Source organism: Acomys russatus, chromosome 12 (assembly GCF_903995435.1).
Source record: "Acomys russatus chromosome 12, mAcoRus1.1, whole genome shotgun sequence".
In the NCBI taxonomy this organism is placed as follows: Eukaryota; Metazoa; Chordata; class Mammalia; order Rodentia; family Muridae; genus Acomys; species Acomys russatus.
The window spans coordinates 29,887,970-29,912,535 of record NC_067148.1 but is presented as its reverse complement, the minus strand read 5'-3'; the positions used below and the strand labels follow the sequence as shown (position 1 = coordinate 29,912,535).

Here is a 24,566-nt window from a genome sequence, read left to right as displayed (position 1 = left end):
GGCTCCGTTTTGGAAGGAAATGGTGGAAAATCCTATTTGGAATGGGGGTGGGGGGGGCCCTCAGCCTGAAATCCCAGCATTCAGGGAAGCAGGGGCAGGCAGGGATCCCTGTGAGTTCGAGGCCAGCCTGGTCTACATAGCAAGTCCAGGACAGCCAAGGTTACACAGAAAAACCCTGTCTCAAAAAACCAAAAGGGGGGTGGTGGTGCATCTAGTGTTTGTTGATATTAACTCCTAGTCCAAGTAGTCTATCATGTGCTCAGGGCTGTTTTGTTTGTTTCTCCCACTAATCTTCATTGCCTTGCCAAAAGCTAACGGGATCACTGTTCCCACTTCACAGGTGGGGAAACAGGTAAATGATGTTTTCAAAGCTACACGGTGGAGGCTCTGAATGCCTTCCCTATGGCCAATACTTGAATAATTTAATACCAACATTCCCAATTCAGCCACTCCCGATTTTTTTTCTGGCAAACAGAGACACATTTCTCTCTGAAGTGAGACAAGGCCACAACTCTGTCTTTCAACTTGGTGAGATACAGTTCAAGTTTCTTGCCTCGCAGACACTGGAAATCATAATATTGCCTTGACTCAGATCCTGGGGCCATCACAAACAAGGTTCAACTTGTCTGGTTATGCGGCTCATCCTTGGAAATGAACACCCCATCATGAGTCGTTAGCCAACTCTGGGAATGACTGTTGAAGAATATAGCTCAGTTTATTTAATCTTTTCTTTCCAGTTTATATTCTTACATCCTGTCCAACTTCATTAATATGTCACAGACTGCAAAACTCATTGCCATAGATTGTGTGGGAAAAGAAACACCCAGACTTCAAACGAGAAATCCTTTTAAGTGTAAATACTCTAAAGTGGTTTAAATATCAAATACATGTTTAATGCTCAGTGATTTTTTTTAAAAAAATGTTATCCAATCAAGTTTGTGCATACTTCAAATGTTCTCATGCCCGTTTATATTTTGGAGATAAATGAAAGTGACTCAAGTACTCTTTAAATTTAAGTTTTAGCTTAAATATGATGAAAGAAATTGAAGTTAGCAGTTACGTTTGCTTAAAAATTAGCAATAAACTTGTTTATACTATGTAAGCTTTCTTGGCCATCAAAAGAAAATATCAGAATGTAAACTCTCAGATGGCCTACATTTAAAAAAGAAGAAGAAGGAGAAGGAGAAGAAGGAAAGGGGAAGAAGAAGGAGAAGAAGCCAGCTTTAATCCCAGCACTATGGAGGCAGAGGCAGGCCGACCTCTGTGAGTTCAAGACCAGCCTGGTCTACAAAAGCATGTCCAGGATAGCCAGAGATGTTACACAGAGAAACGCTGTCTTGAAAAAACTAAAAAAAATAAGAAAAAATAAATAAAAGAAAAGAAAAGAAAGAAAGAAATTCCCTGTTAAAATTTTAAAGAGGCCGGGTGGTAGTTGCGCACGCCTTTAATGCCAGTACTTAAGAGGCAGAAGCAGGTGCATCTCTATGAGATTGAGGCCAGCCTGATCTACAGAGTGTGTTCCAGGAGAGCCAGAGCTATACAGAGAGAAACTTTGTCTCAAAAAACCAAACCGGAAAAAAAAAAAATTTTTTTTTTCCAAAGAGATCTGTGGGTGGGGCTTGGTTGACAGAGTGCTTGTCTAGCATGGCCAAAGGCCTGAGAGTTCAATCCCTCACACCACATACAGAGGTGGAGATGAGCAAAGGCCTGAGTTCAATCCCTACCACCACATACAGAGGTGGAGATGAGCAAAGACCTGAGTTCAATCCCTCACACCACATACAGAGGTGGAGATGAGCAAAGGCCTGAGTTCAATCCCTACCACCACATACAGAGGCGGAGATGAACCACACCTGTAATCAAGCATCTTCAGCTATATAAGGAACATGAAACCACTCTTGGCCTAATGAGATATCATCTCAAAATGAAACACAAGTGTACAAAGGCAAGGGAAAAAAAAAAAAAACAAAAAAACCCAAAGAATTTAATCAAATGTGACGATGTCTCAATTCGATGTATACTTCATACCTACTTGTAAATGTCCCATTTGTAGTGGCTTTGCAAACCACTTTAGAGTTAAGTTCAAAGAAAACAAAAATGGTGATACAAGGAATAGATGAGAAGAGACAGAAGATACTGCAGGGAGAAAAACATCACTGATTGCTTGACACTGAGACCACTCAAGACTGGATGACAGAGCAAACGAAGAGAAAGAATAAACTCAAACTCCCCTAAAGTATTTAAATTCAACTGTATGAGTTAATGCCATAAGTCAGAAACATTTTCATAGGTCGTTTTGTCTTTTGTCTTTGTACTCTTGGATGAAATAATCCAATTGGAGAGATTTGGTTTTTAAAAGTACATTTTTCTCTTTTCTAAACTAGTGGTTTTCAAATTGTGTCATGAACTTTGCAGATGGAAGACGGGAGGTCTGAGAAGGGAAGAGACATCAAAGTTTAATAGGATAAGAGGCTCCATAGTGTGGTTTAAGCATCTAGATGGCTAGAAATCTCTAGGGTTCAGTTCCTTTTAGAAACTAAGTATAGCCAGGTGGTGATGACACACAACTTTAATCTCAGCACTTGGGAAAGCAGAGGCAGGTGGATCTCTGAGTTCGAGGCCAGCCTAGTCTACAAAGTGAGTTCTAAGACAGCCAACGCCACAGAGGGAAACCTTGCCTCAAAAAACCTAAAAAAGAAAAGAAACCAACTAGGGCTAGAAGATAGCTCAGAGGTTAAGAGCACTGGTCCTGAGTTCAAGTCCCAGCAACCATATGGTGACTCAAGCATCTATAATGAGATCTGGTGCCCTATTCTGGCCTGCAGGAGTACATGCAGGCAGAATACTATATACATAATAAATAAATCTTTAAAAAAAAGAAAGAAAGAAACCAACTATAATCCCTTCCCTGATTCTCCTTCTCTCATGGCCTCATTCCCTTCTGTCTAAATGACTTTAGAGGATCAAAATATAGCTGAGTTGAGTCAAAAAGAATGAAAATAATTTAGCTGGTTTTCCAACTCTGGAAATAATTTGAAAATGCAATTGACTTTAATGGCTCTGCAAAAGCATACCAAAATTTCAAGTTCTCTTTCCGTATCAGGTGACTAAGATCTTTCTAATACAAAGACCTAATTTCTTCTTAAAAAACAAAACAAAACAAAACAAAAAACAAAACAAAAAACAAAAAAACAAAACAAAAAAACCCCACCAAACCCAAAAGATCCTAAATCAACATGTTGATTCAACTGACCACATATTGGCTAGACACTAAGAAACTATAAATGCTATCTGACATGGAATTAGATCTGTTGATTCCAAAGCAAAACAGAGTTGTGGGGCACCTCATCCTAATTGGGGAAGGTCATGAGTCTCCGATCCAAGGCTTCTGAGAATACTCACAGGTCTCCACCTGAGAATGTACTTGGTGATGTGCGATGGTTCTGGTGCGTTCCACTGGATGGGGTGAGAGTTGGGCTGGCTGGGGGTCTCCGTGATAATTACTTGGACAGGACCAGTACCACCTGCGCCTGAAAATGAAAACGTGATTTCTTTAACACGGGTCCTTAAAGTTTACTATACACGGATGCCCTCCTTAAAGACTATTTGCTTCTCAGGAAATACGGGCGGAATAAAAATGATCTCGCTCAGCTAAACCTTTTCGACATTAGAAACAGGTCTGATTTTACTTGCTTAATTGTCGCAATTCTCGTCAGAAATGCCTTAGATGTTTTCCCGCTAGTAAATAAAACAGAAGCTACTCCAATGAGCCGCAGCTTCCTTTCTTTTCTGGCTTTTAAAGTTAAGACTTGAGAGACAGCTGTGAAATCTCCATAACACAACAAATGTAGTTCAGAATGCAGCCCTCATGTGCTAAGTGTATTAAGGTTCTTTTAAGACAAATTCTGAATCATGGAGGTTTTCAGCACAGATGAACCTGCTAGGAAGGAAGCAACATTCCCAAGGCCATGTGGCATGATGTAAGACAAACATTTCTAAATGGGGTTGAATCTTGGACAAACAGACAAAGGTAATAATTAAAAACCAAAGTTTATTTCCCTATCAGTCTAGGCTTCTCTCCATTGGGAAAAAGAGATCTAGTTTTCCTTTTACTTAAGAAATATACTCTTCTACAAAGTGAGTCCAGGACAGCCAAGGCTAACACAGAGAGACCCTGTCTCGAAAAAAACAAGCAAACAATATATATATATATTCTAGAATATATATATGTATATATATACATATATATATTCTAGAATATACATATATATACATATATATTCTAAGATCTTTATGGATCAAATTGTTAAACTTGTTTTGTTTTGTTTTTAAGCAATTACCAAGTATAATGACATCTGGGAAGCAAATATTTAAAATTAATATTTTCATATCCTGATACGACTGTTAATAACAAAATTTAAGATAGATTCAGTTCTTTTGCTTAGGAAATAAAAGCAAACTAAAAGAAGGGAATCAATTTCTTTTAATATAGTAGATTTCATTTAGGATAATAATAAAATTTTGTTGATAATTTGTTTATTGTTTGTCATTTAATCTGTACAAAGTCCTTATAAGAACCTAAGAAACTCTCACTGCTGCTCTGTGATAGAGAACAAAGTTCTGCATGCTAATAAAGTAGTACTCTACATTATTTGCAGTTTCTGAATGCTCTTGGGAAAAACATATTGAGTTTCAGATTCAATTGTGGTCTTAGCTTTTAAATTCTTTGAAAACAAAGTCTTCCTTATCAGAACGAATACAGAACTTACATTTTTGTGTGAACTCAAAAACTTTTAAAATAACATACACAAATACGGAACTTACATTTTTGTGTAAACTCAAAAACTTTTAAAATGACATACTCCCTTCCCCACTGAGAATAATCCCCTTTGTTGAAGACTTATCAAATACTTGTTAAAACTTAATTTTACTTCATGTCACAAGGTGAAATGTCAAAGTTGAGGGATGAAACCCTCAGCTTTGCATCCTAAAGGGGCACATGTCCACACGCCACACCTTTTTGGCATCTACTAGCAATTCCCACTGTGAAATCTCCACTTGTAGGATGACACGTTAGACACTTTCAAAATCAGTTGAAAATAAGGTCAGAATGAGTGATTTCCGATAATGGTGACCCTCGAGAAGTTAAACATTCATGATGTTGTTTTTTTTTTTTTTTTTTTCTCCTCTACTTAATTTGCTGAGAGATGGGCTTTCCTAGTTGCTTATTGACAAACCAAATTCCTGTTATCTTTTGTTAGTTTGAACAACTCTGCCAACTCAGTGGGAAGAACAAACAGGGCAGGGCTCAGGAGCCATCTTTCAGCCACCAGTGCTTTCTTTGCAATTCCCCCACTCTCAGAGCCTCGCAGGCTAGGCACACTGAACAAAGCCCCCATGGAGATAAGCCCTGCACAGCATCTGGGGTCATCTGCTCGCCCTGAAATCACTTCTGCGTTCAGTGGCCCTTTGGCATTATCCTTTTTACAGACTTGGAACAAAGTCAAGAGGTAAAACTCCAACTAGCTGACCATCCACCAGGTCTGCCTCAATGCTTGCAGCAAGGCTATGTGGATGGGCTTATTTTAAAAAAAAGAAAAAAGGAAAGAAAGAAAAAAAAAAGGTCTCAAAAAAAAATACATTTCAAAAAATTGGCCTGCCAAAACCAACCATAAACACAAAAATAAACTTCTCTCCTGGCCTTGTATCATTTAAAAATCCAACCCTCTTAAGTATGTGTTTTCTGAATTTACGGCATACATCGTATAACGAGGTCTTAAACTGTATGTACGTTGTGCAGACATAGTAGTGCATGCCTGTTATGGCTAAAGTCATAATTCAACACGTGTCATTACAGCTACTCAATGAAATTTAAATATGTTTTTCCCCCAAATGAATTAACATTTATAGCTAGACTATCTTTGCAGAAAAAAAAAAAAAAAAAAAAAAACAAGCAACAGAAAAAAAAAAAAAAAAAAAAACCAGCAATAAATATTTTGGGGTATTTAAACTGTGAGTGGAGTTTGGCCAAATTTCTTGGCTCCCGATGCTGTGTTCCACATTCTGTCTCACTAAATAAATGAAACAAGTGACACAAAGAGTTTAAGATGGTAGGGAAAGAGCTGGGTATAGTGGTGGCACACACCCTTAATCCCAGCCCTCGGGAGGCAGAGGCAGGTGGATCTCTGAGTTTGAGGCTAGCCTGGTCTATAAAGTGAGTACCAGGACAGAGAAACCCTGTCTCAAAACAAAACAAAACAAAAACAAAAACAGATGCCAGGGAACAAATTTGTACCTCATATTGTACTTCCTGCCCTCTGCCTACAGGACTTCTCTTTAAGGAACAGAATGTAAAACTCCCTTTTACTTCCAGTCCAAGTCACTTAATGGTTTCTACTTACACTTACACACACACACACACACACACACACACACACCCCTGAAATAAAATTAATTGGAATGTTTCCACCTAATGGAATATTCTACAGTGTAAAATGCAAAACTGTAGCACGCACTTTTTAATAGCCTCTGGTGCTTTTTTTTTAACCTGATGAAAAGTGAAGAAAGAAAAACAATTTAAATGAAAAATGTAATTAACTATTGGACAGTAATATTAAAAGGGATGGGATAAAGAAAGGCCCCCGCCAACAGGTCAGCGTTCAGTCTCAGAACTGCTTACCTGGGTAGGACTGCAGAGGCTGACAGTGCCACTCTCCAATGCCACGGCCATAGCAGTAGCACTGGTATCTCACGCCATGCACGAACTTCTCCCAGGAGTCCCCAATCTGGTAAAACGTCCGGGTCTCTGAATCTTGACACTGGTCTAGAACACACACACAAGGAAAAATAATCAAAACAGCCTCAAACACGTCATTGTAGTGCAATAGCGTGTACCCTTATTGTATTAATAAAAATTTACAACCCTTAAAAATACGGTTTAGTTGTAAGTGTGTGTGTGTGTGTGTGTGTGTGTGTGTGTGTGTGTGTGTGTGTGTGGAGTGATTATGTGCATGTGAGTACATATGCACATGTATGGGGGGGGCTATTTCCCCAGCCCTAATTAATATTTTGTTAAAATCATTTACCCTATAGAAAAATTAATAGTAAAAACAAAAATGTACCTATTGTGGAGGAAGGATAATTTAGCTTCCTAAAAGGGAAACATTGCTAAATTTTAAAAAATGTAAAGAGTAAAATATCAGTGTATTCATAATCTGAATATTAATTTTTAAAAACTATGATACTAATTAAATTTTTAATTAGATATCAAAGTAACTGGCTTGCCATTTGAGTAGAAAAAAAAGAACTTTGCAATGATTTCATTTTATATACTTCTTCAGAATTCAGGCACTAGCTTTACATTAATGAGCTAAATTTGAAAGATGAGCAGCTGTCTAAGCAAGCCTCCTGGGAGTGCTCAGTTTTGCAATCTCAGGCCAAACAAACTGCTGGGATCAATTTGTTGTCTCAGTAAGCAGTTTGCCTCCTTTAGCAAAGGAGTATGAATTGATTATCTTAAACTTTGGATTTGGGGAATAGGGCTCTTTTTAATGTTGAACGCTCACCGTTAGTCCAGGCAGCCAAAGATGGAGTGTTTTGAAGGAAAGCATTATACCTTTACCCATGGTTCTGCAGTCAGTAAAAGAAACTCTCTTTTTTATAATTAAAAAAAAAAAAAAAAAGCTAACTCCACTCAACCGAAGAAAAGCTACACCTGTCACCAATCTGAGCAACAACAAAAAGGTGAGTGGCAGGGCAGATTGCACACTGGCTCGTGATGAGGGCACACTTTACAAAGACTCCCTGCAGAGCAATGAGTCGAGTCTTGAGAGCACGCGGCTGCAGCACCAAATGGCTTCCTTATCCACCACTGGCTAGCCAACTCCTTGGTGAAAACCATGCAAGCAGAGGCAGCCACTTACCAACAGGATCGCACTTCCACCTTCCCCGGCCCTGCCCGAAGCAGGTGCAGTTCAGCATGTGTCCCTCCTCGTGACGCTTGTGGAAGGTGTCATTCACATTGTAAGTGATGTCATCAACAATGCACTGATCTGTTCAGGGGGCAGTTAAAGAGGCGATGAACTTTGACTAATGGGGTAAAAGAAACTGTACTTTACAAAGCGTCAGGTTCTACTGCCAGGTTTAACACCCTGCTAAAGTGCCTTTTCTACTGACACAGAATAAGCTTTTTTTTTTCAAAGCTTAAGAATATAACTTTTACTCCCCTCTTATTCTGACTAATAGACTTGTAATGGCCAGGGATTACAGCCTATTAAACTAAAAGCCATGGTAAAGTATAGCTTCCCGTGAAATAACTAATTTTTCAACAAATGGCACGCCTTCGCTCCTCTAACGTTCTTGTATAGTTGATGATTTCACTTAAGTTTTTGATTGTCCCCATTACATGAGTAGAGAAGTTTATATAGCATACACTGTACGGTTGTGGTCTGTTTTCTGGAACAGAGAGGATGGTGTTCTGATTGCGTTTTGCCTGGTGGACACAAACCTAGACATATCTCGGGTGAGAGAACCTCAAATTGAGAAATACCTCCATATGACTGGCCTGTAAGCAGGTCAGGGGTTGGGGCGGGGGTGGGGGGGGTGGGTCAAGGTTTTGATTAATGATTGATTGGAGGGCCCATTCATGTCAGGTAGTGCTACCCCTGGGCTGGTAGTCCTGAGTTGTATAATAAAGCAGGTTGAATAAGCTGTGCAGAGAAAGCCAGTAAGTAAGTGCTCCTCTGGGGCCTCTGCAGCCTCAATTCCTGCCTCCAGGTCCCTGCCTTGAGTACCTGTACTCATTTTTTCTCCCTCAATGATGGGAGTGTGACCGGAAAGTTATAAACTGAAATTAACCCTTTCCTCCCCAAGTTGCTTTTTGCTCATGGTATTTTATCATAGCAACAGAAACCTAAGACAGCAGCAGTTAAAGATAATTGGGTTTGGGAAATAAAATGACCATCTACGGTGTTCTGTGGAATGCTCTTTGTAACAAAGATGACTCCTGGGCTAGCTGTACCCATTAGACACCATACAAAGCATCAATCCAGGCCACTATCTGTAGACTAGCTATAGGAACTATGTACCAACTGAGTTCCACCTAAATATTACTTTTCGAGTCAAAGAAATGGAAAACTGAAATCACTTTAATAAATCAACAACTCTTCATATCATATGTCTGGGTCCAAAATGGGAAAAGCTTATTTGAACAAAAGAAAATAGCTCAAGTACGCATTTGTCTCTTTAAATTTGGCAAAGAGAAAATATTTTCCCCCCTTAGAGAAATGATGCTGTCTTCTCTAGACACAAACACAGGCATAACCTAGAGCTAAAAGGACCAAATGCTGCTCTCTCCTTGGAGGAGCCACGCTTTTGGCTCAAACTAAACACTTACATCCTGGGAATGTTTCCAGAGCCTTAGAATGACTCAACCCACTCCCAGCTTTTCTCAACGGGTTGCTGGAAACAAGAAACTTCTGCACAGTAAGTGAATGAATAGAGCCTGGCACCGCACGCTTCCTTCTCTGCTTTTGTCAAGTACAAGTTTTCACACAGTCTCTCTACAGGCTTGGCTCAACTCTTTGCATCCATAAACCCAGCGTACCTCGGAGCTGAGAATAGGGGATGCAGGCCCACTCTCCACGACCGTTACCAACACATGTGCACCTCATCATGTGGCCCAAATCATGCTGTTTATCCCACTGGTCCCCAATGCGGTACATGACCCCTTCGTTGGTTGTGCAGATCTCCTCATGGGCTGTATGAAAACGGATAAGAAATGCTTGACAAAATGGTCACTGACGCTATCAGTCTTGTCTGATGGTTCTACAAATTCTCTCTCACTTGGGAAGAAGCTTTGCGTGAACGTTGCTGGATGAAGGAGGAGTTTTGAACTCTCCGGGAAAGTCAAGAGGGGCCTGGAGAAAAGGGCTGGAGAATATGGGACTAGGAAAAGTCTCATACCATCATTCGATTAATTCTCACTGTCTATAAGACTGAATTTAACTGCAGCTTTATGACTTCACCTATTCCAGCTCACTCTAGCTCAAAGGAAGACTATATTGGAGCATACAATCACATGTAAAAATAACTTTCTCTCTTAAGCCCAATGTCATCTTATGTTGAAATGAGAAAAATGGAAGTGTTTCTTTGCCTCTGTGCACCCATGATACTGCATGACACTCAGGCTGGAAACATGAAATGCCTTCTATGGGAGTCTCAAAATGTAAAAACAAACAAACAAACAAAATAATACCCGATTCCTTTTTCTGTATTCACGTAAACTGAAGACAGTTCTTCGTTTGTCAGAAAACAGATTTTCTGACTTATTTTGATCACTTTAGTATTTAATAACTGTGGTGCCAATCAACCTGGCCATGTGTCAATAACTATTGGTCTGTGACAACCAGCCAGATTACTTTAAACATACTTTCTTTGTGTATGTGGGTTTATGTTTGAAGACTTACACAATTATAAAATTACTTGGCATTTTAATTGTTTTAGTTTTTAACATTTATTCATGTCGATGGGATTTTAAAAGCGTGTCAGTAATCATCGCTATTGATAGCTTTCTCAATCCGCAAACAGAAGATATAGTGTGTGTGTGTGTGTGTGTGTGTGCGTGTGTGTGTGTGCGTGTGTGTGTGTGTGTGTGCGTGTGTGTGTGTGTGTGTGCGTGTGTGTGCGTGTGTGTGTGTGTGTGTGCGTGTGTGTGTGTGTGCGTGTGTGTGTGTGTGTGTGTGCGTGTGTGTGTGTGTGTGTGTGTGTGTGTGTGTGTGATACTTTTCCAGGTTGTCTTAGGCAGAAAAGAAGGGATGGACATCAACAGGCTGTTAGTGGTCCACATGGTAGCCCACAGGGCTTCATCTTACCAGCCATAGGGCAGAATCCAAACTTCTGGTCGGCATCATAGTTCCGGGTGGTTCCGCACCACTTCATGTTGTCCCTCCTACCCTCGGAAGTACAGTCGGTGTAGTTGCGGTTGTTGTATAGGAAGGGAAAGTGGCACAAGGCACCGTTGGAATTTCCACCTCGAGTCTGAACCAGAACTGCCCGGGACGACACACAAAGGGGAAGATTACAGCTGAGCCGTACAACAAGGATAGACTGCCAACGGCTTAGAATGAGCTAGGTTCCGGCTGCTAATTCCTAGAGGGCCTATCCAGGAATAAAAGATACCTGATAATATAGCTCTAAGCTTCTTAGTGGATTTTCATCTTCTCTTTCAAAAATAGATTTAAATCTCATGTTCTCTCATTTTCCCAGCCAAGAAGGGGAGAAAAAAAAAAAAGATTAAATGATAGCTTTGTGTAAAATATGGCTCTAAACGGAAGATAAGCACAGGCACCCTTGACGTTTATCCTGTGTGTTCATCGGCTCTGTGTGATCATCCACTGATTTTAATACTTGAGTGTCTTTAATCGTATCATAATCCCTATGTGTCAAAATAACCGAACCACGGGGCTTTTCCATTGGTGTCATATCCCCGGTGGTGCTAAGGGACACAGAAAGTGCCTCTGCTGCAGAATTAGCAGTGTCTCTTGGGTCCAAATAGATCAAAGTGGTGTTTCTTGTGCAGCCCCACAGTTAATGATTGACTGCTGGCAAACAGAAGGGTGTGTTCTCCCTGCACTGGTTTCTCCCAGGACACTCACCAGCATGGTCGGTACAGAAAGAATACTTCTGGTCTTGTTCATAATTGGAAGTCGTGCTGCACCACAGATGTCCATCTTGCCGCCCTTCTGTGGTGCAGGAGTAGAAGGTCCTACCATTGTAGGTGAATGGGAGGACACAGGGCTCCCCATTTGAATTGCCACCGTAAGTCTGGGTCACAGCTACAAGCATAGATAAGAGTCAGTACAGTTGTTTCCCACGCCCACTCTGACCCCAGTGGTAGCACATTTCTAATTCAAATGGAGACTGAGCTGGTGCCATTAAAGAAATAAGATGAAAATTGAGTCATCTGGCTAATGGCAATCAAAATGCATTACTATTCAGGATAGAGTCGTGAGCCGGAGTCCCTCTGTTAATGTCATCAAGACATTTCTGCTACCGTGACTCAGTTTCTCCATTTGGAAAATTTTATGAGTACAGGTTAATTATGGTTCAAAGATGGCACCGAGATATAAATGGTTATATTTGTGTCAGAAGAAACAGTATAAAGGCTATTCTAGGAAAACAATTTTAAAAGAAAGACATGCTTGTAACCCGGAAGAGGCACTGTGGGCTGTTGAAAGTCATCTATAATTTCAAATTTGAATTCAGAGTACAAATTACTAGTTGTTCAGGAGACCAGTGCTCTGATGGCATCACTTTCGGCAAATACAGATAACACAAAGCAGTTTGATGCTCATGATAAGAAGAAAATAAAGGCCGGGCGGTGGTGGCTCACGCCTTTAATCCCAGCACTTGGGAGGCAGAGGCAGGCGGATCGCTGTGAGTTCGAGGCCAGCCTGGTCTATACAGTGAGTTCCAGGACACCCAGAGCTGTTACACAGAGAAACCCTGTCGCAAGACAAATGAAGAAGAAGAAGAAGAAGAAGAAGAAGAAGAAGAAGAAGAAGAAGAAGAAGAAGAAGAAGAAGAAGAAGAAGAAGAAGAGAAGAAAAACACTGGAAGAAAATGTCAACCATTATGACTTTTATCAGAGGGAGGTAAGATTAGAAGCTTTCCTGGTTTTATTGTTTTACATTTTTTAAAACAAATAAGTAAGATATTACTGAAGCTAAATATAAATTCACCGGTATTACTGAATGGAGGTGCATACCTGTCTCCTGGCAGCTGACTCCATTGCCTAGGCAAGTGCACAGCATTTGCTTGTTTCCTTGTGACTTCAGCCACTGCATGCCCACAGAGTAGACCACACCGCTGTCTGTGACGCAGTGGCCGTAGGGAGCGGGCTGGGGGTGAGTCTGGGGTTGGTAAATAGCTGTTCGGACATCTGTGAAGGAGCCAGATCCTAAGAGCATGAGAATGAAAGTCATAAAACTAGAAGAGAGAAATCAGTTGAGTCGAGTTTCAGCTTGGCATGGAACTTGAATGAAAGGTAACTCCCATTCTGAGTTTTAGCTTTTGCATTCAGCCCAAGAAGTGATTCATAAGACTCCTCCAGATAATTTCTTTTTTTTTATTAATTTATTCATATTACATCTCAATTGTTAGCCCTTCCCCTGTTTCCTCCCATTCTTCCCTCCCTCCCATTTCTCCTCCCCTTCTCCCCCTCCCCTATGTCCGTGACCGAGGGAGACTCCTCCCCTATATATGCTCTCAGAATATCAAGTCTCTTCTTGGTAACTAGCTATCCTTCCTCTGAGTGCCACCAGGTCTCCCCATCTGGGGAACATGGTCAGAAAAGAGGCACCAGAGTTCATGTGAGAGTCAGATCTCACTCTCCACTCAACGGTGGAGAGTATCATGTTCGTCAGCTAGGTCTTGGTAGGGGTTCGAAGCTTACTGCCTATATTCTCCTTGGCTGGTGCCTTAGTTTGAGGAGGACCCCAGGATCCAGATCTGCCTGTCATAAAGTTCTTCTTGTAGGTTTCCAGGACCCTGTGGGTCCTACTATTTCCTCTTTCTTCCACGCTACTCTTGCCTAAAGTCTCAATCGGATATCCTCTCCTCTGACCCACCTTCTTGGTAAGTAAAGATTTTCATGGTACGTATTCCTTGGACTAGTGTTTTGATATAAGTGAGTATATACAGTTTGTCTCTTTTTGCTTCTGGGTGAACTCACTCATTATGATAATTTCTAGATCAATCCATTTGTCCACAAATTTTTCCTCCAGATAATTTCATCTGAGCCAAAAGGATAGCATTATCTACGTGATGAACACTAGCCTGCCACATAGTATGGTAGGTTATCTTCAACAAACCCTCAGCCCTGCCAAGAAGCACCTCTCTGTGAGCCCCACATCCCTCCACAGCTGCCCCTACTGCCTGGCTGCTGGCCATTCCCTTCCTTGTTCTGAGCATTCAACCCATTGGCTTGCTCATTATTCCTGGGTGCCATGCTCCTGCCCTCCCTTCATGGATCCCACTTCACATGAAATGGCTCTCATAACAGGCAGTATGTGGGGCCCTCCTTCCTCTCCCTGGGAGACCCTGCCAGTCCACAGCAGCATCCTACCTGCCCTAAAACTGCGCTCACAGGAGGGCTATTAGACAGCCTTCGAAGTCCCTAAATCTTTTTTCCTGCTTGTGGTTACTCAGTGGAATTACGTGTGTGTGTGTGTGTGTGTGTGTGAGAGAGAGAGAGAGAGAGAGAGAGAGAGAGAGAGAGAGAGAGAGAGAGAGAGACAGACAGACAGACAGAAACAGAGAGACAGAGACAGAGGAAGACAGAGAGACAGAGAGATGGGGGTGAGTGGATGGGGTGGGCGGAGTATTCCTAAAACCAATCGATCCTTACAAATTTCTTACGCCAGTAACACACCAGGACGTACTATCTTCTCTCGGAACTTTTAGAAATCTGTCCTCTGAAGGCCAAAGGCCACAGCAGCAGCAGAGCCGGCAGTGGAAGGGCTGGTAGAGTGAATTCTAGCCTCTCCCTCAGACCTGCTGAGCACTAAAACCCAAAGATACCTCAGAGGATGCCAATGGTGTCAAGGCCCTTGTAGAACAGGTCACTTTGTTTAACCGTGTTTCTCAAACCTTTTAATAATGAAATACCTCACTCAGTATATTAGTGATGTCTTAAAAACAGTTAACATGCATTGCTTATCCCAATTAACTCACAGTTAATCCTTAATCTTATTCAGCATACTGACATTTGTAACTGTTCTTCTTCTGTCTTATGGCCAATAGCTATTTTATTGATGATAATTAGATAATGTAAGAGACGATCAAATCTAACCTCGTTTGCTTTCACACGGATTAATTAGACCAAGATAAGCTCATCAAAAGGGGAAAATATCTAATTACTATTAGCTAAATGATTGGTTAATAAGAGGCTAAGTAACAAGGCTGGACGGAATATCACGTGGTTAAAAACTAGATGAAATCGCACAGCACAGTAACAGGAAGGCACACCCCCAAAGGCTGTCTGTCTTTCTTCGGATTTGTGTGTATGAGAGACAGCGTCTTACCATGAACAGGCCTGACTAGACCTCACTAAACTGCAGCCAAGGATAACTTTACACTTCTGATCCTTGTCCCTGGAATCCTAGGCATCTTATTTGGTGATAGGGAATCAAACCCAAGGCTTTGTGCACAGTTGGAGAGCACTCTGCCTAAGTAAGTAAGAAGTACTCTCAACCCTTCCTCAGACTCTTGGGAATTGAACCCGGGGCTTTGAGGACTCTAAGTGCACACCATACACTCATTCACTAATAGCTGTGCATGTGAGTGAGGGTGCACATGCACATGTATGTGCAGAGCATGTGCATGTGGAAGCCAAGAATCAAACCCGGAACCATTCACTTTGTTTTCATTTCTTTAATTTGTAAAGAGTTACTTATTTTATGTATATGAGTGCTCTATTTGCATGTATACCTGCATGCCAGTATAGATAGTTGTGAGCCACCATGTGGTTGCTGGGAATTGAACTCAGGACCTCTGGTACAGCAGACAGTGCTCTTAACCACTGAGCCATCACTCCAGCCCCTTCACCATGTTTTCTAGGAAACAGTCTCTCACTAACCTGGAAGTAGGGTGGGCATCCCCAGGGATCCCCCTGTCTCCTGCACCTTCTTGGTGTGGAGGCAACACCACCACTCCTGGATTTTTACGCTGGTTCTGGGCCCTGGACTCATAAGCTGATGCTTACACGACAAGCTCTGTACCGATGGAGCCTTCAAACCTCCATCTTGTGCTGAGTCCATTTCTCAATTGTATTCCACTCAAAATTTTGTTCAAAGTATGGAATGACTATCTTTAAACCAAATTATGTAAATGACCACAGTCTCTTAGCTCTATACATCATCCTTAAGTCAAGCTATGCCCCATTCCGGGTGCCTCACCAGCTGGGGCGCTCTGCAGAGCATGTCGCTCGCACTTCCATTCCCCTCTGCCGTTGCCTGTGCAGATGCACTGGAGCAGGTTTCCTCTGTTGTCCTTCTTGCTCCACGTGTCTCCAATTCTATAGGACGTCCGGGTGTCCTGGTCGTTGCATCTGTCTGTTTCAAGAAAGAGGCATTGGATAGAGAAATCGGCACGTAACTGACAAGCATCGGTTCAGACAAAGACAGGGGCATTGCAGCTGAATGCTTGCTAGGTGGTTGTTGGTGTAACGTGCCAATGCCCATTGCTGGTGCTTCAGATGCACAGGTGGGCGGTGATAACACGTGCCTTTAATCCCAGCACTCAGGAGGCAGAGGAAAGGCAGATCTCTGTGAGTTCTACAGAGTGAGTGCCAGGATAGCCAGGTGTACACAAAGAAACCCTGTCTCAAAAGACCTAAATACAAATAAATAAGTAAATAAATAAATATGATTCAGTTACCTAGTTTGTTACAGTACAGTTCCACCTTTTCCATTTGCCAAAAAAAAAAAAAAAAGTGTTCAATGTTTTTCATTGATTAAGAAAAAAAAAAACTTTTTAAAGACTAAATTTTTTCTTTTAATTTTATCTTATGTACATTGGTATAAGGGTGTCAGATCCCTTGGACATGGAGTTAAAGACAGTTGTAAACTGCCATATGGGTGCTGGGAATTGACCCCAGGTTCTTTGGAAGAGCATATGGTGCTCTTAACCACTTAGCCATCTCTCCGACACTGTTTACAGACTTCTCACATTGCTTCTTTGACTCGGTTCATTCTCTGGCTTCCTACTATTTATTCCTCAGTCTTACCAAACCTTTTCCTGATAATTATTAGCTAAGGCCCTCCTTTCAATGGCCACTTAGCCTCACAACAGCAGAAACAAGAGGGAGGCGAACACTTTTCAGGAGCCTCTTCCAACTGCCCCAGGGAGGCCATAAAATGATAAAACAGCATCCCTTTCTCCACTTGTTATGTAAAAGACTTTCTGTGCTTGCCCTACCCTAAAACACCTGTTTTACAAGTCACAAACAAAGCCACCAAGGACTGTAACCCCAACACCTGGGAGTTAGAGACAGGAGGATTAGAGGTTCAAGGTAGTTCTTGGCAACAGAGTAAATTCTAGGCCAGCCTGGGCTTCAGGAGAACCTGTCTCAATAATAATAATAATAATAATAATAACATAAAAATCACCATCAAAAATGACCTTTAATCCATGGTTAAAAGGTCTGTTCTTGGAGCTAAGGATGCCCTCTCTTATTATTGTAAAAAAAAAAGAAAAATCTGGCATCGGGCATCCTTTTTGTCCCTTCTAAGATTGTCTTGAGGTCTTAATTGCTGCCTCTGTGTTCAAAGTTCTGGCTGTCAATTTCAAATCAACAACAGCCTTGGAATTTGCTGAGGCATGAACTTTAAAGTGAATGCAAAATCAAATCTAAAAATCTTGAACGTGTTCTATTTATCTAGCTTAAAATAGTTAATTAAAAATACCACCCAAGTTCGGATTCTTTGCTAAGCAAAAATAAATCATGGAAAATAATCAAATATTTCCGGGAAACTTATTGGCTCATTAGACCTCCTGCGTTTAAAAATGTGATGCTCTTCCATCTACCAAGACCTTGAGGCAATATTTTAGCTTGAGACAAATTAAGACATTTAATTCTGGGCCACTGAGATGGCTCAGTGAGCAAAGGCGCTTTGCCACCGAATCTGGCAACCTAAGGTCACTGGACCCTGCATGGTGGAGAGTCAGCTCTTACAAACTGTCCTTTGACCCCCATGTGCACACTGTGGCATGTGTGCCTTCTGCCTCCACACCCAAAATAAACAGATTTAGAAGGAAATCTAACTCAAACTCTTGCCTATCATTTAAAACTTTTCTGATAGCAAGCTAAGAAGTTTCTTAAGCAAAAACCATTTATTTGTTCGATGAGATTTTACAGAGTTTCAGTTTATATATGGTGGTATTGAAAGGGTGAGGGGATACAAATTGGACAATAACCCAGGTTTCAGAGAACACTTAGTAGGTCAGGGATGAGGAAAGTTTGTATGTATTGAACTGCTTACAAAGGACAGCATTAGGAGTTTCAGCAAAGATACTGAAAACAGTGCTGGGAAGCTTCAAGCACCAACCAGCAAAGACACCTTCCTTTGAGCTCCCTTCTTGTGTCTGTATTTTTTTGTTGTTGTTTGTTTGGTTGGTTTGGTTTTTTGTTGTTGTTATTTTGTTTTGGGTTTTTTTTTTTTTTTTTTTTTTTTTTTTTTTTTTTTTGTCCTGACTTAGCATTTGCAGCAATATCTAAGTCATAAAGAAGTTACACCCTTAATACTCACACTGTAGGCTAAGGGATGATGGATTGTAATTTAACAGTCTCTTCGCCCAAAATGAACAGAGAAATAGATCCCACTTTCCTATTAGATGGATAATACTGAACAATTCTCATTTTTCACTAGGTTTTTGCTTTGTAAATAAACTTCAAACATAAAAGGAAATCTGAACTTTCGGAGCCTTTTATTTCCTTGTCAATGGCTCTCCCATGTCAAAGGATTCATTTACATTCTACTTTAGGGATTAAATTTTCCTTACTACTAGAAAAAATATCTCAGTGATAATCTCCAGGTCATAAGACCCATTCAACATTTGAAGAAACATTAAGGCTCTTTTTAGAGCTAGCTGACTGCCTAACAGTATTGAATTGAAAACTGCTTTTTCTACTTATTTAGTGCCCTCTGAAAAAGCAGGGTGGGTTTGGCTATACGATTTTTCTGGACATTTTAAAACATTTTTGTTTATTATTATTTCATGGGCATTGGTGTTTTGTCTGCATGTATGTCTGTGTGGGGGTGCCGAATTCCCTGGAACTAGAGTTACAGACAGTTGCGAGCTGTCATGTGGGTGCTGGAAACTGAACCCACCCAGGTCCTCTGGAAGAGTAGCCAGTGTTCTTAACCACTGACCATTTTCTCCAGCCCCTTTTCTGGATATCTTATGACATCTTAAAGCTGCCAGAGCAATTGCATAGCATTACTGCTCTCTAGGAACCCAGAATCAACAGCAGGCTGCGTTTTTCAACAGAAAAGAGCAAAAACCTACTTCTGGAGGTGCAGGTGATGCGCCCATTGCCTTCGCCCAGACAAGTGCAGTCTACCATCATCCAGCCTTGGTAGGGCTTTTCCCAGGTCTCCCCCACCACATAAGAAGTCCCAGCAGCGTGGTCAAAACATTTCTCAGCTGTAGAAGAAATTGAAAAACAGAAAGAACATTAAAAAAAAAAAAAAGCTATTTAAAATTATAGTGTCTCCCTGTAATTTAAAGTGTAGCGTGTAAGCAAAAATCCAGCCACATTTTTTTTTTTTAAAGTGGCACTCTGTTCAGGAAAAGAAGGCACGCCCTGCGGCTGAGCATATAGCCAAGTAGCCAAAGCAAGAGGAAGCCTCAGCTTCAGCCCCGCTGCCAGGCAAATTCTGTTCTAACGGCATACGGATTGCCTTTTCTGCCTTTCCCAAGCTACCCACTAACATTTCAAGTAGAAAGAATCAATGTATCAACTCTGAGTTGGAGAACTAGGAAATAGAACCAAAAACTTTTGCATTCACAGAGTCTAACTGAGGATGGAGACAAACCAACAAACGGACAAACAAAAAACCCTTAATGTTTGTTTTAAAAGCAGTCTCCAACGTGTGACCAGAGCCTCATGCTGTTTTGTGTTTTACTCCACTGCCTTCCAACAAGAAATATGTTGAAAGCATCATTTTTTCCCCCTTTAAATAACCAAGAAGATAGCATCGGATATAAACCAAAGAAATACTTCTTCCTAAATCCTTTAATTCTGTCTTGTGCTTTTGAAACAAAATCAGGATTCCTCTCTGTTTCCTACTTCCAGATCTGACTTCGTTAAGATTGGAGGATCATGACATTTCACTAAGTTTTACACTGTAGTTCCGATATCCTGCCTGGTGCCGTGGGTCCCGCACATTGCAGCATTATGGCTCTCACCTCTTCCCCCGCAACCGTCCTTGAGAGCCACTTACCTATGGGTTTGCAGGTCCATTCACCTTTTCCGTTCCCTAGACACAAGCACTCCAACATGTAACCCCCAGTCTCATGCGGTCTCCTCCACTTGTCACCGATCTTGTAGGACTGACCCCCCTCATGGCAGCGGTCTGTTACAGATGAAAGGCAAATAGGAAGAGAAAGTGATACAGAGAATTAAGTGAGGTGATCTTGTGTTCCACCTGACATAAGATCTTATGTTGGCCAGGATGTGGCCCCTAACTCTGGGATCAACTTTCCTGTCAAAAAGGCAGAAGACTAGTGGCACTTCTGCTCACTTTGGGTCAATTGTTAATGCACACAGGGAAGAGCAGAGAAACCTGGGTGACAAGGGGTCATGAATACTGGGTCACCAGAGAGAGCTCAGATAAGTTGTTCTCAAGACAGAAAACAACTGGGAGAGGTGGCCTCCCCTTAGACAGCAAGTTGAGCTACATGGGCATAGCATCCCAGTCTCCTGAAGTAGGGAGAGCCTGCAGTTCACTCTAGGATGAAAATAGCTCTGGTGGAAAGCAAGTATTCATCCTCATGAGTGTGGAAACCCAGATACTTTCTCAGGCTGTTAAATCCAGTGGCTGAATTGTATGCAGGCTTCTAAGCACTGTGTACCATTGACTCTTGGGCTTTGCCAAGAAACTTGGAAAAACCCTGACATTAAGTGTTGGGAATATTGGCTGGGTCTATTCAGAAGGGATTGGTTGGTTCTTTTGGACAGAGGGCTTATATTTAAAAGCCAGTTTAAAAAAAAAATGCTTTATTAATAGAAAGTACTGGCAACCCAGTGAGTCATACTAGAAAGACTGCCTTAGCTGCAGAGTTGGTGAGAGTCAGCCCTGCAGCCACTGGAAATACACTGTGCTCACCATGCTATGTCGTATTTGAAAACAGTGGGAGCTTCTCCTGAAGTCCTACCCATTCATCATAAAGAACCAGACTGCACGACAAGGAACAAAAACACAGCTGGCTCATCACTGCAGATGATCATCTGATCAAGCTGGCTTGAAGATGCCCAGGTAATTTAAAATAGGTAGGTAGGACCCTTGAGCATATCTTACTGAAAGGAACCAAGAGATCTTCTCCTGTACACACACACACACACACACTGGGGGGGGGAGGGGGGGAGAGAGAGAGAGAGAGAGAGAGACAGAGATTCCAGCTCTACTTAGATCCATCTTCCAGAAGTACAAGAACTAGGTGGGTGACCACATGGATTTGGCCATTGAGGTAAATCCCAACAGAAGAAATAGTGAATCATGGACAACAGAAAATGGCAGGAACAGGAGCAAGAAGTGCATGAACACGCGGCCTCCAGCATACATTACAGAATGCCTTTCTTACTTGCAATGGTACAGCTGATTCTCCCTCGCCCAGCCCCGATGCAGGTACAGTCCCAGATCATGGAATCCTTGGGACGCTCGTACGTGTCACCCACTTTGTAAGTGTTCCCAGTGTATTTGTCAAAGCAAGTCTCTTCAGCTGTGGAGAGGAGAAAGTCCATGTAAGCCTCACACACATAAAATCTTCTCTATCATCAACCATAGGAACACCTCTCTTCCGTTCTACAGGTGGCCTGGCTACTTGAAACTAAGATGGGACTTACAGATTTTTAAGTTACGCTTTAATAAAAAACCATCATTCTTGACCTTTGGCAAGCTCGCCATTGTTTCTCAGGGAAAAGCCACACCCTGTGACCAGCTGAGTTGCAAAGGAAAAGATTTGAAATTCCAGTCTCAAGCTGGGGGAATCAATTCAAGGGCCACATGGGACAGTTTGAAGGTTGCCTGCCTCCCTGCAGGCACTGGCCTTTGTCAGCCCTTCTGAAATATTTCCCCTGTAGCTTCCCTCAGCAGCCTCTCTGAGGGAACTGCTGTAATTCACAGGAAACATAGCAAGGGCCTTCAAAGTCTCAGAAGCAGTGGTGGCTTTTCACTGAACTGCAGCTAACAAATCACTTTACGACACAGTGCTTCAAAGCAGTTTTTGGCCCATAATCTGAGAGGCAAAGATCTGAGATAACTTTCTAATAAATTAAACTTTTATAAGCAAACTTTTATAGGTTTTTTTTTTTTTTAAGGGAGACATGCAAAACCTTTCATTTTCTAATCAAAATCTCTGAGAGAATAAAATGAAGGCTTTGGAAACTGGTTTGGATTACATTTGTCTTAGACGCAAGAGCAGCATGGGAGAAGCCAACACATGCACTTTTACTAAGAGCGAATTACAGACAATTTTAGCAGAGGGAGAAAAGGCAAATGTGTTCTTATTTAAAGCTAACTTTAACAAGCAAGCGTCGTTTGTGCCAGTGACCAGACTGCCTTCCACTTACGTTCAGGTTTACTCTCGCAGTTGAAGCCCCTGCTTCCTCCATAGCAGGTACAGACCAAGGCATTGCCCAGGTAGGTGCGCTCCCACTGTTGGTTTATTTGATAGTGTTTCCCGTTGTCAAAACAACCAGCTGTGTGAAGAATTAAAGGGAAAAGTTATTACAGTCCCATCCCTTCTCTTTTGTCCCCTGTAAAATTATTGAATTTTGTCACTGACTTGGTGAGCCTGAACCAGTAAAATACAGATGTGGAAAGCAGCTATCCAAAGATTTAAGCGTTACTTATATGGGTGGATATTTAGTTTTTCTTTTTCTTATCTTTTAACTTGGCTAAACGCTATACAATGATGTCATGTCCATCTGGTCAGGGGAACTACATCAGCTGAGCTGAAACATTCTAAGAGGCAAATAATAGAAATTACTTTTGAAACATGTGAGGCCCTTCAGTATTCATAAATTAAGACAAGAAAGAAGAGTTGGGTGTCCTGCGGACTCTGCCTGTAACCTCAGCGCGGTAGAAGCTGAGGCACGAGAATTGCTCCAAGTTGAACACATGCCTGGGCTGCAGAGGAACAGAGGAAAGTATTCGGCTAGATTTGGCTGCAGTATGAGACCATCTCAAAAAAAAAAAAAAAAAAAAAAAAGGAGAAAGAACTTGCAAATTTCCCTCTAGCCCTAGGTAAAGGAAAGCTGTGTCTTTGAAAACCTGGAAGAGAAATTCCATTCCTGTTCTCTGTGAAGAACCCTGAGTTATCCCCCAAAGCACTGAGCCAACTACATTTCTTTCAAGTTGATAAGAAACTACCTATTTAGGAATTTCTTTTCTTCATGCCCATTTGGAATATATATATCGAACTGTTTAGTAATAAAGAAAATGAGAGTCCAAGGGCCACACTAATCTCAGATGTAAAAGTTATAAGTTCGTGATACTTTTCTCTTTCACCCCAAGTTTTGGAAGGGCGATCTCAAGGTATAGAATTTGTTAGCGCACTTGGGGGTCGGGCGGGGGGAGGGGGCGACATACGGTCCCTGCCTCCCCTGCCTGATCTTCGCCTGAGCCTTCCACCCCCAAGCAGCGGGTACAAACCTAAGCCTTTTGTGTCCACAGCTGGTTTCCCTCAATAAAGCGCGCACTCAAACACGCCCGCACAGCCATGCACGCGCGCAAAACTTTAGCCACAACTTCAGCTAGCGCCTAGAACGACCCATCCCTGCCGCCGGCCGGTTTCGGCCAGACTGTCGGTACTCACGCTTGCTTTGACTGACAGCCACCGGGGACTGAGGCTGCACGATTTGCTGAGCCTGCCTCTTGGTCTTCCCGGCTTCGGTGCAGTGCACCGATGTCCCCAGGCACAGGGCGGCCAGCAGCAGCAGCCGCCCGGGTCCCGGACCCCTGAGCATCTTGAGTGGAAAGGAGGAGAGTTGCCTTCTCCAGGAGGCAAGTGGCCACGAAGTGTGGTTCCCCTCGCAGCCTGCGGGAAAAGTCCTGTAAGAAGATGGGAACAGGGGATGGAAGGAGGACAAGAAAGGACCAGAAGTTGTGGCCGCAGGTCCCGCTCACTCCCAGGACTCCCTCTTCTCCCCCTGTGCAGAGCAGCGGGTGCGGGCGGCTGAGCCCCAAGAGCCGGGGCTTATATGGGACAGTCCCCTCCCGCGCCCCCCCCCACGAGGCCCTGAGGGCCAGGGAGGAGGGACCGGCTAGACTCCCCCCTGCCCCTCCTGCCGCAGGAGCCGCCGCCGATAGCGCCACGATTGGCCCAGAGTCCTGGTGACGTCACGGGGTACGGTGGGCTCCTCCCGAACAAAAGAGATGCTGATCTCCCGCCAGGTCTGGGGCTGGAGAACTTTTTTTTTTTTTTTTTTTTTTCCCCCTTTGGTTTCCTTTGCGGTCGTCAAACTTTTTGGAGGAGGATTGGGGGTAGGGATGGGAAACGGCTGTAAAGTGAAGTAGAGGAAAGGGAGGGAGGGGCTGGAGCTGAATGAAGCCTGGAGGGGGGGGGCGTAAGGGAGTAAGCCCCCCCTCCCTCTCCTCTCTGATTAGTGGCTGTGTTTGAGAACATTGCGTCACTGGAGTGTATTTTGTGGAGAGGGAAAAAGTCATAAAGTGGCCGCCACCTTGTTAGCTGTAGGAATCCAGAGTTCACTTTAGCAGCCCCGGGGCGGGGCGGCTTCTTATTTCCTTTCCTGGGTCTCCTGGGCGCCTCCTAGAGTTCCC

The 24,566-nt window shown here is 42.5% G+C and overlaps 1 protein-coding gene across 7 annotated transcripts in view; it reads right to left on the bottom strand.

Annotated features, from left to right (window-relative positions):
* Nucleotides 1-23,984, bottom strand: part of Fn1 (fibronectin 1) — a 70,553-nt gene extending 46,569 nt beyond the window's left edge. For all 7 annotated transcript variants that reach the window (XM_051154133.1, XM_051154127.1, XM_051154128.1 and 4 more), the window contains exons 1-13: nt 23,602-23,984; nt 22,355-22,483; nt 21,367-21,504; nt 20,007-20,138; nt 19,069-19,206; nt 15,957-16,112; nt 12,767-12,958; nt 11,655-11,834; nt 10,872-11,048; nt 9,605-9,757; nt 7,923-8,051; nt 6,680-6,823; nt 3,403-3,530 (exon numbers count right to left, since the gene is read on the bottom strand). In XM_051154133.1, the coding sequence (XP_051010090.1) occupies nt 3,403-3,530; nt 6,680-6,823; nt 7,923-8,051; nt 9,605-9,757; nt 10,872-11,048; nt 11,655-11,834; nt 12,767-12,958; nt 15,957-16,112; nt 19,069-19,206; nt 20,007-20,138; nt 21,367-21,504; nt 22,355-22,483; nt 23,602-23,752 (1,947 nt within the window). In that variant the 5' untranslated portion in view covers nt 23,753-23,984. The remainder of the gene's footprint in view (nt 1-3,402; nt 3,531-6,679; nt 6,824-7,922; nt 8,052-9,604; nt 9,758-10,871; nt 11,049-11,654; nt 11,835-12,766; nt 12,959-15,956; nt 16,113-19,068; nt 19,207-20,006; nt 20,139-21,366; nt 21,505-22,354; nt 22,484-23,601) is intronic.
* Nucleotides 23,985-24,566: the final 582 nt, after the last annotated feature.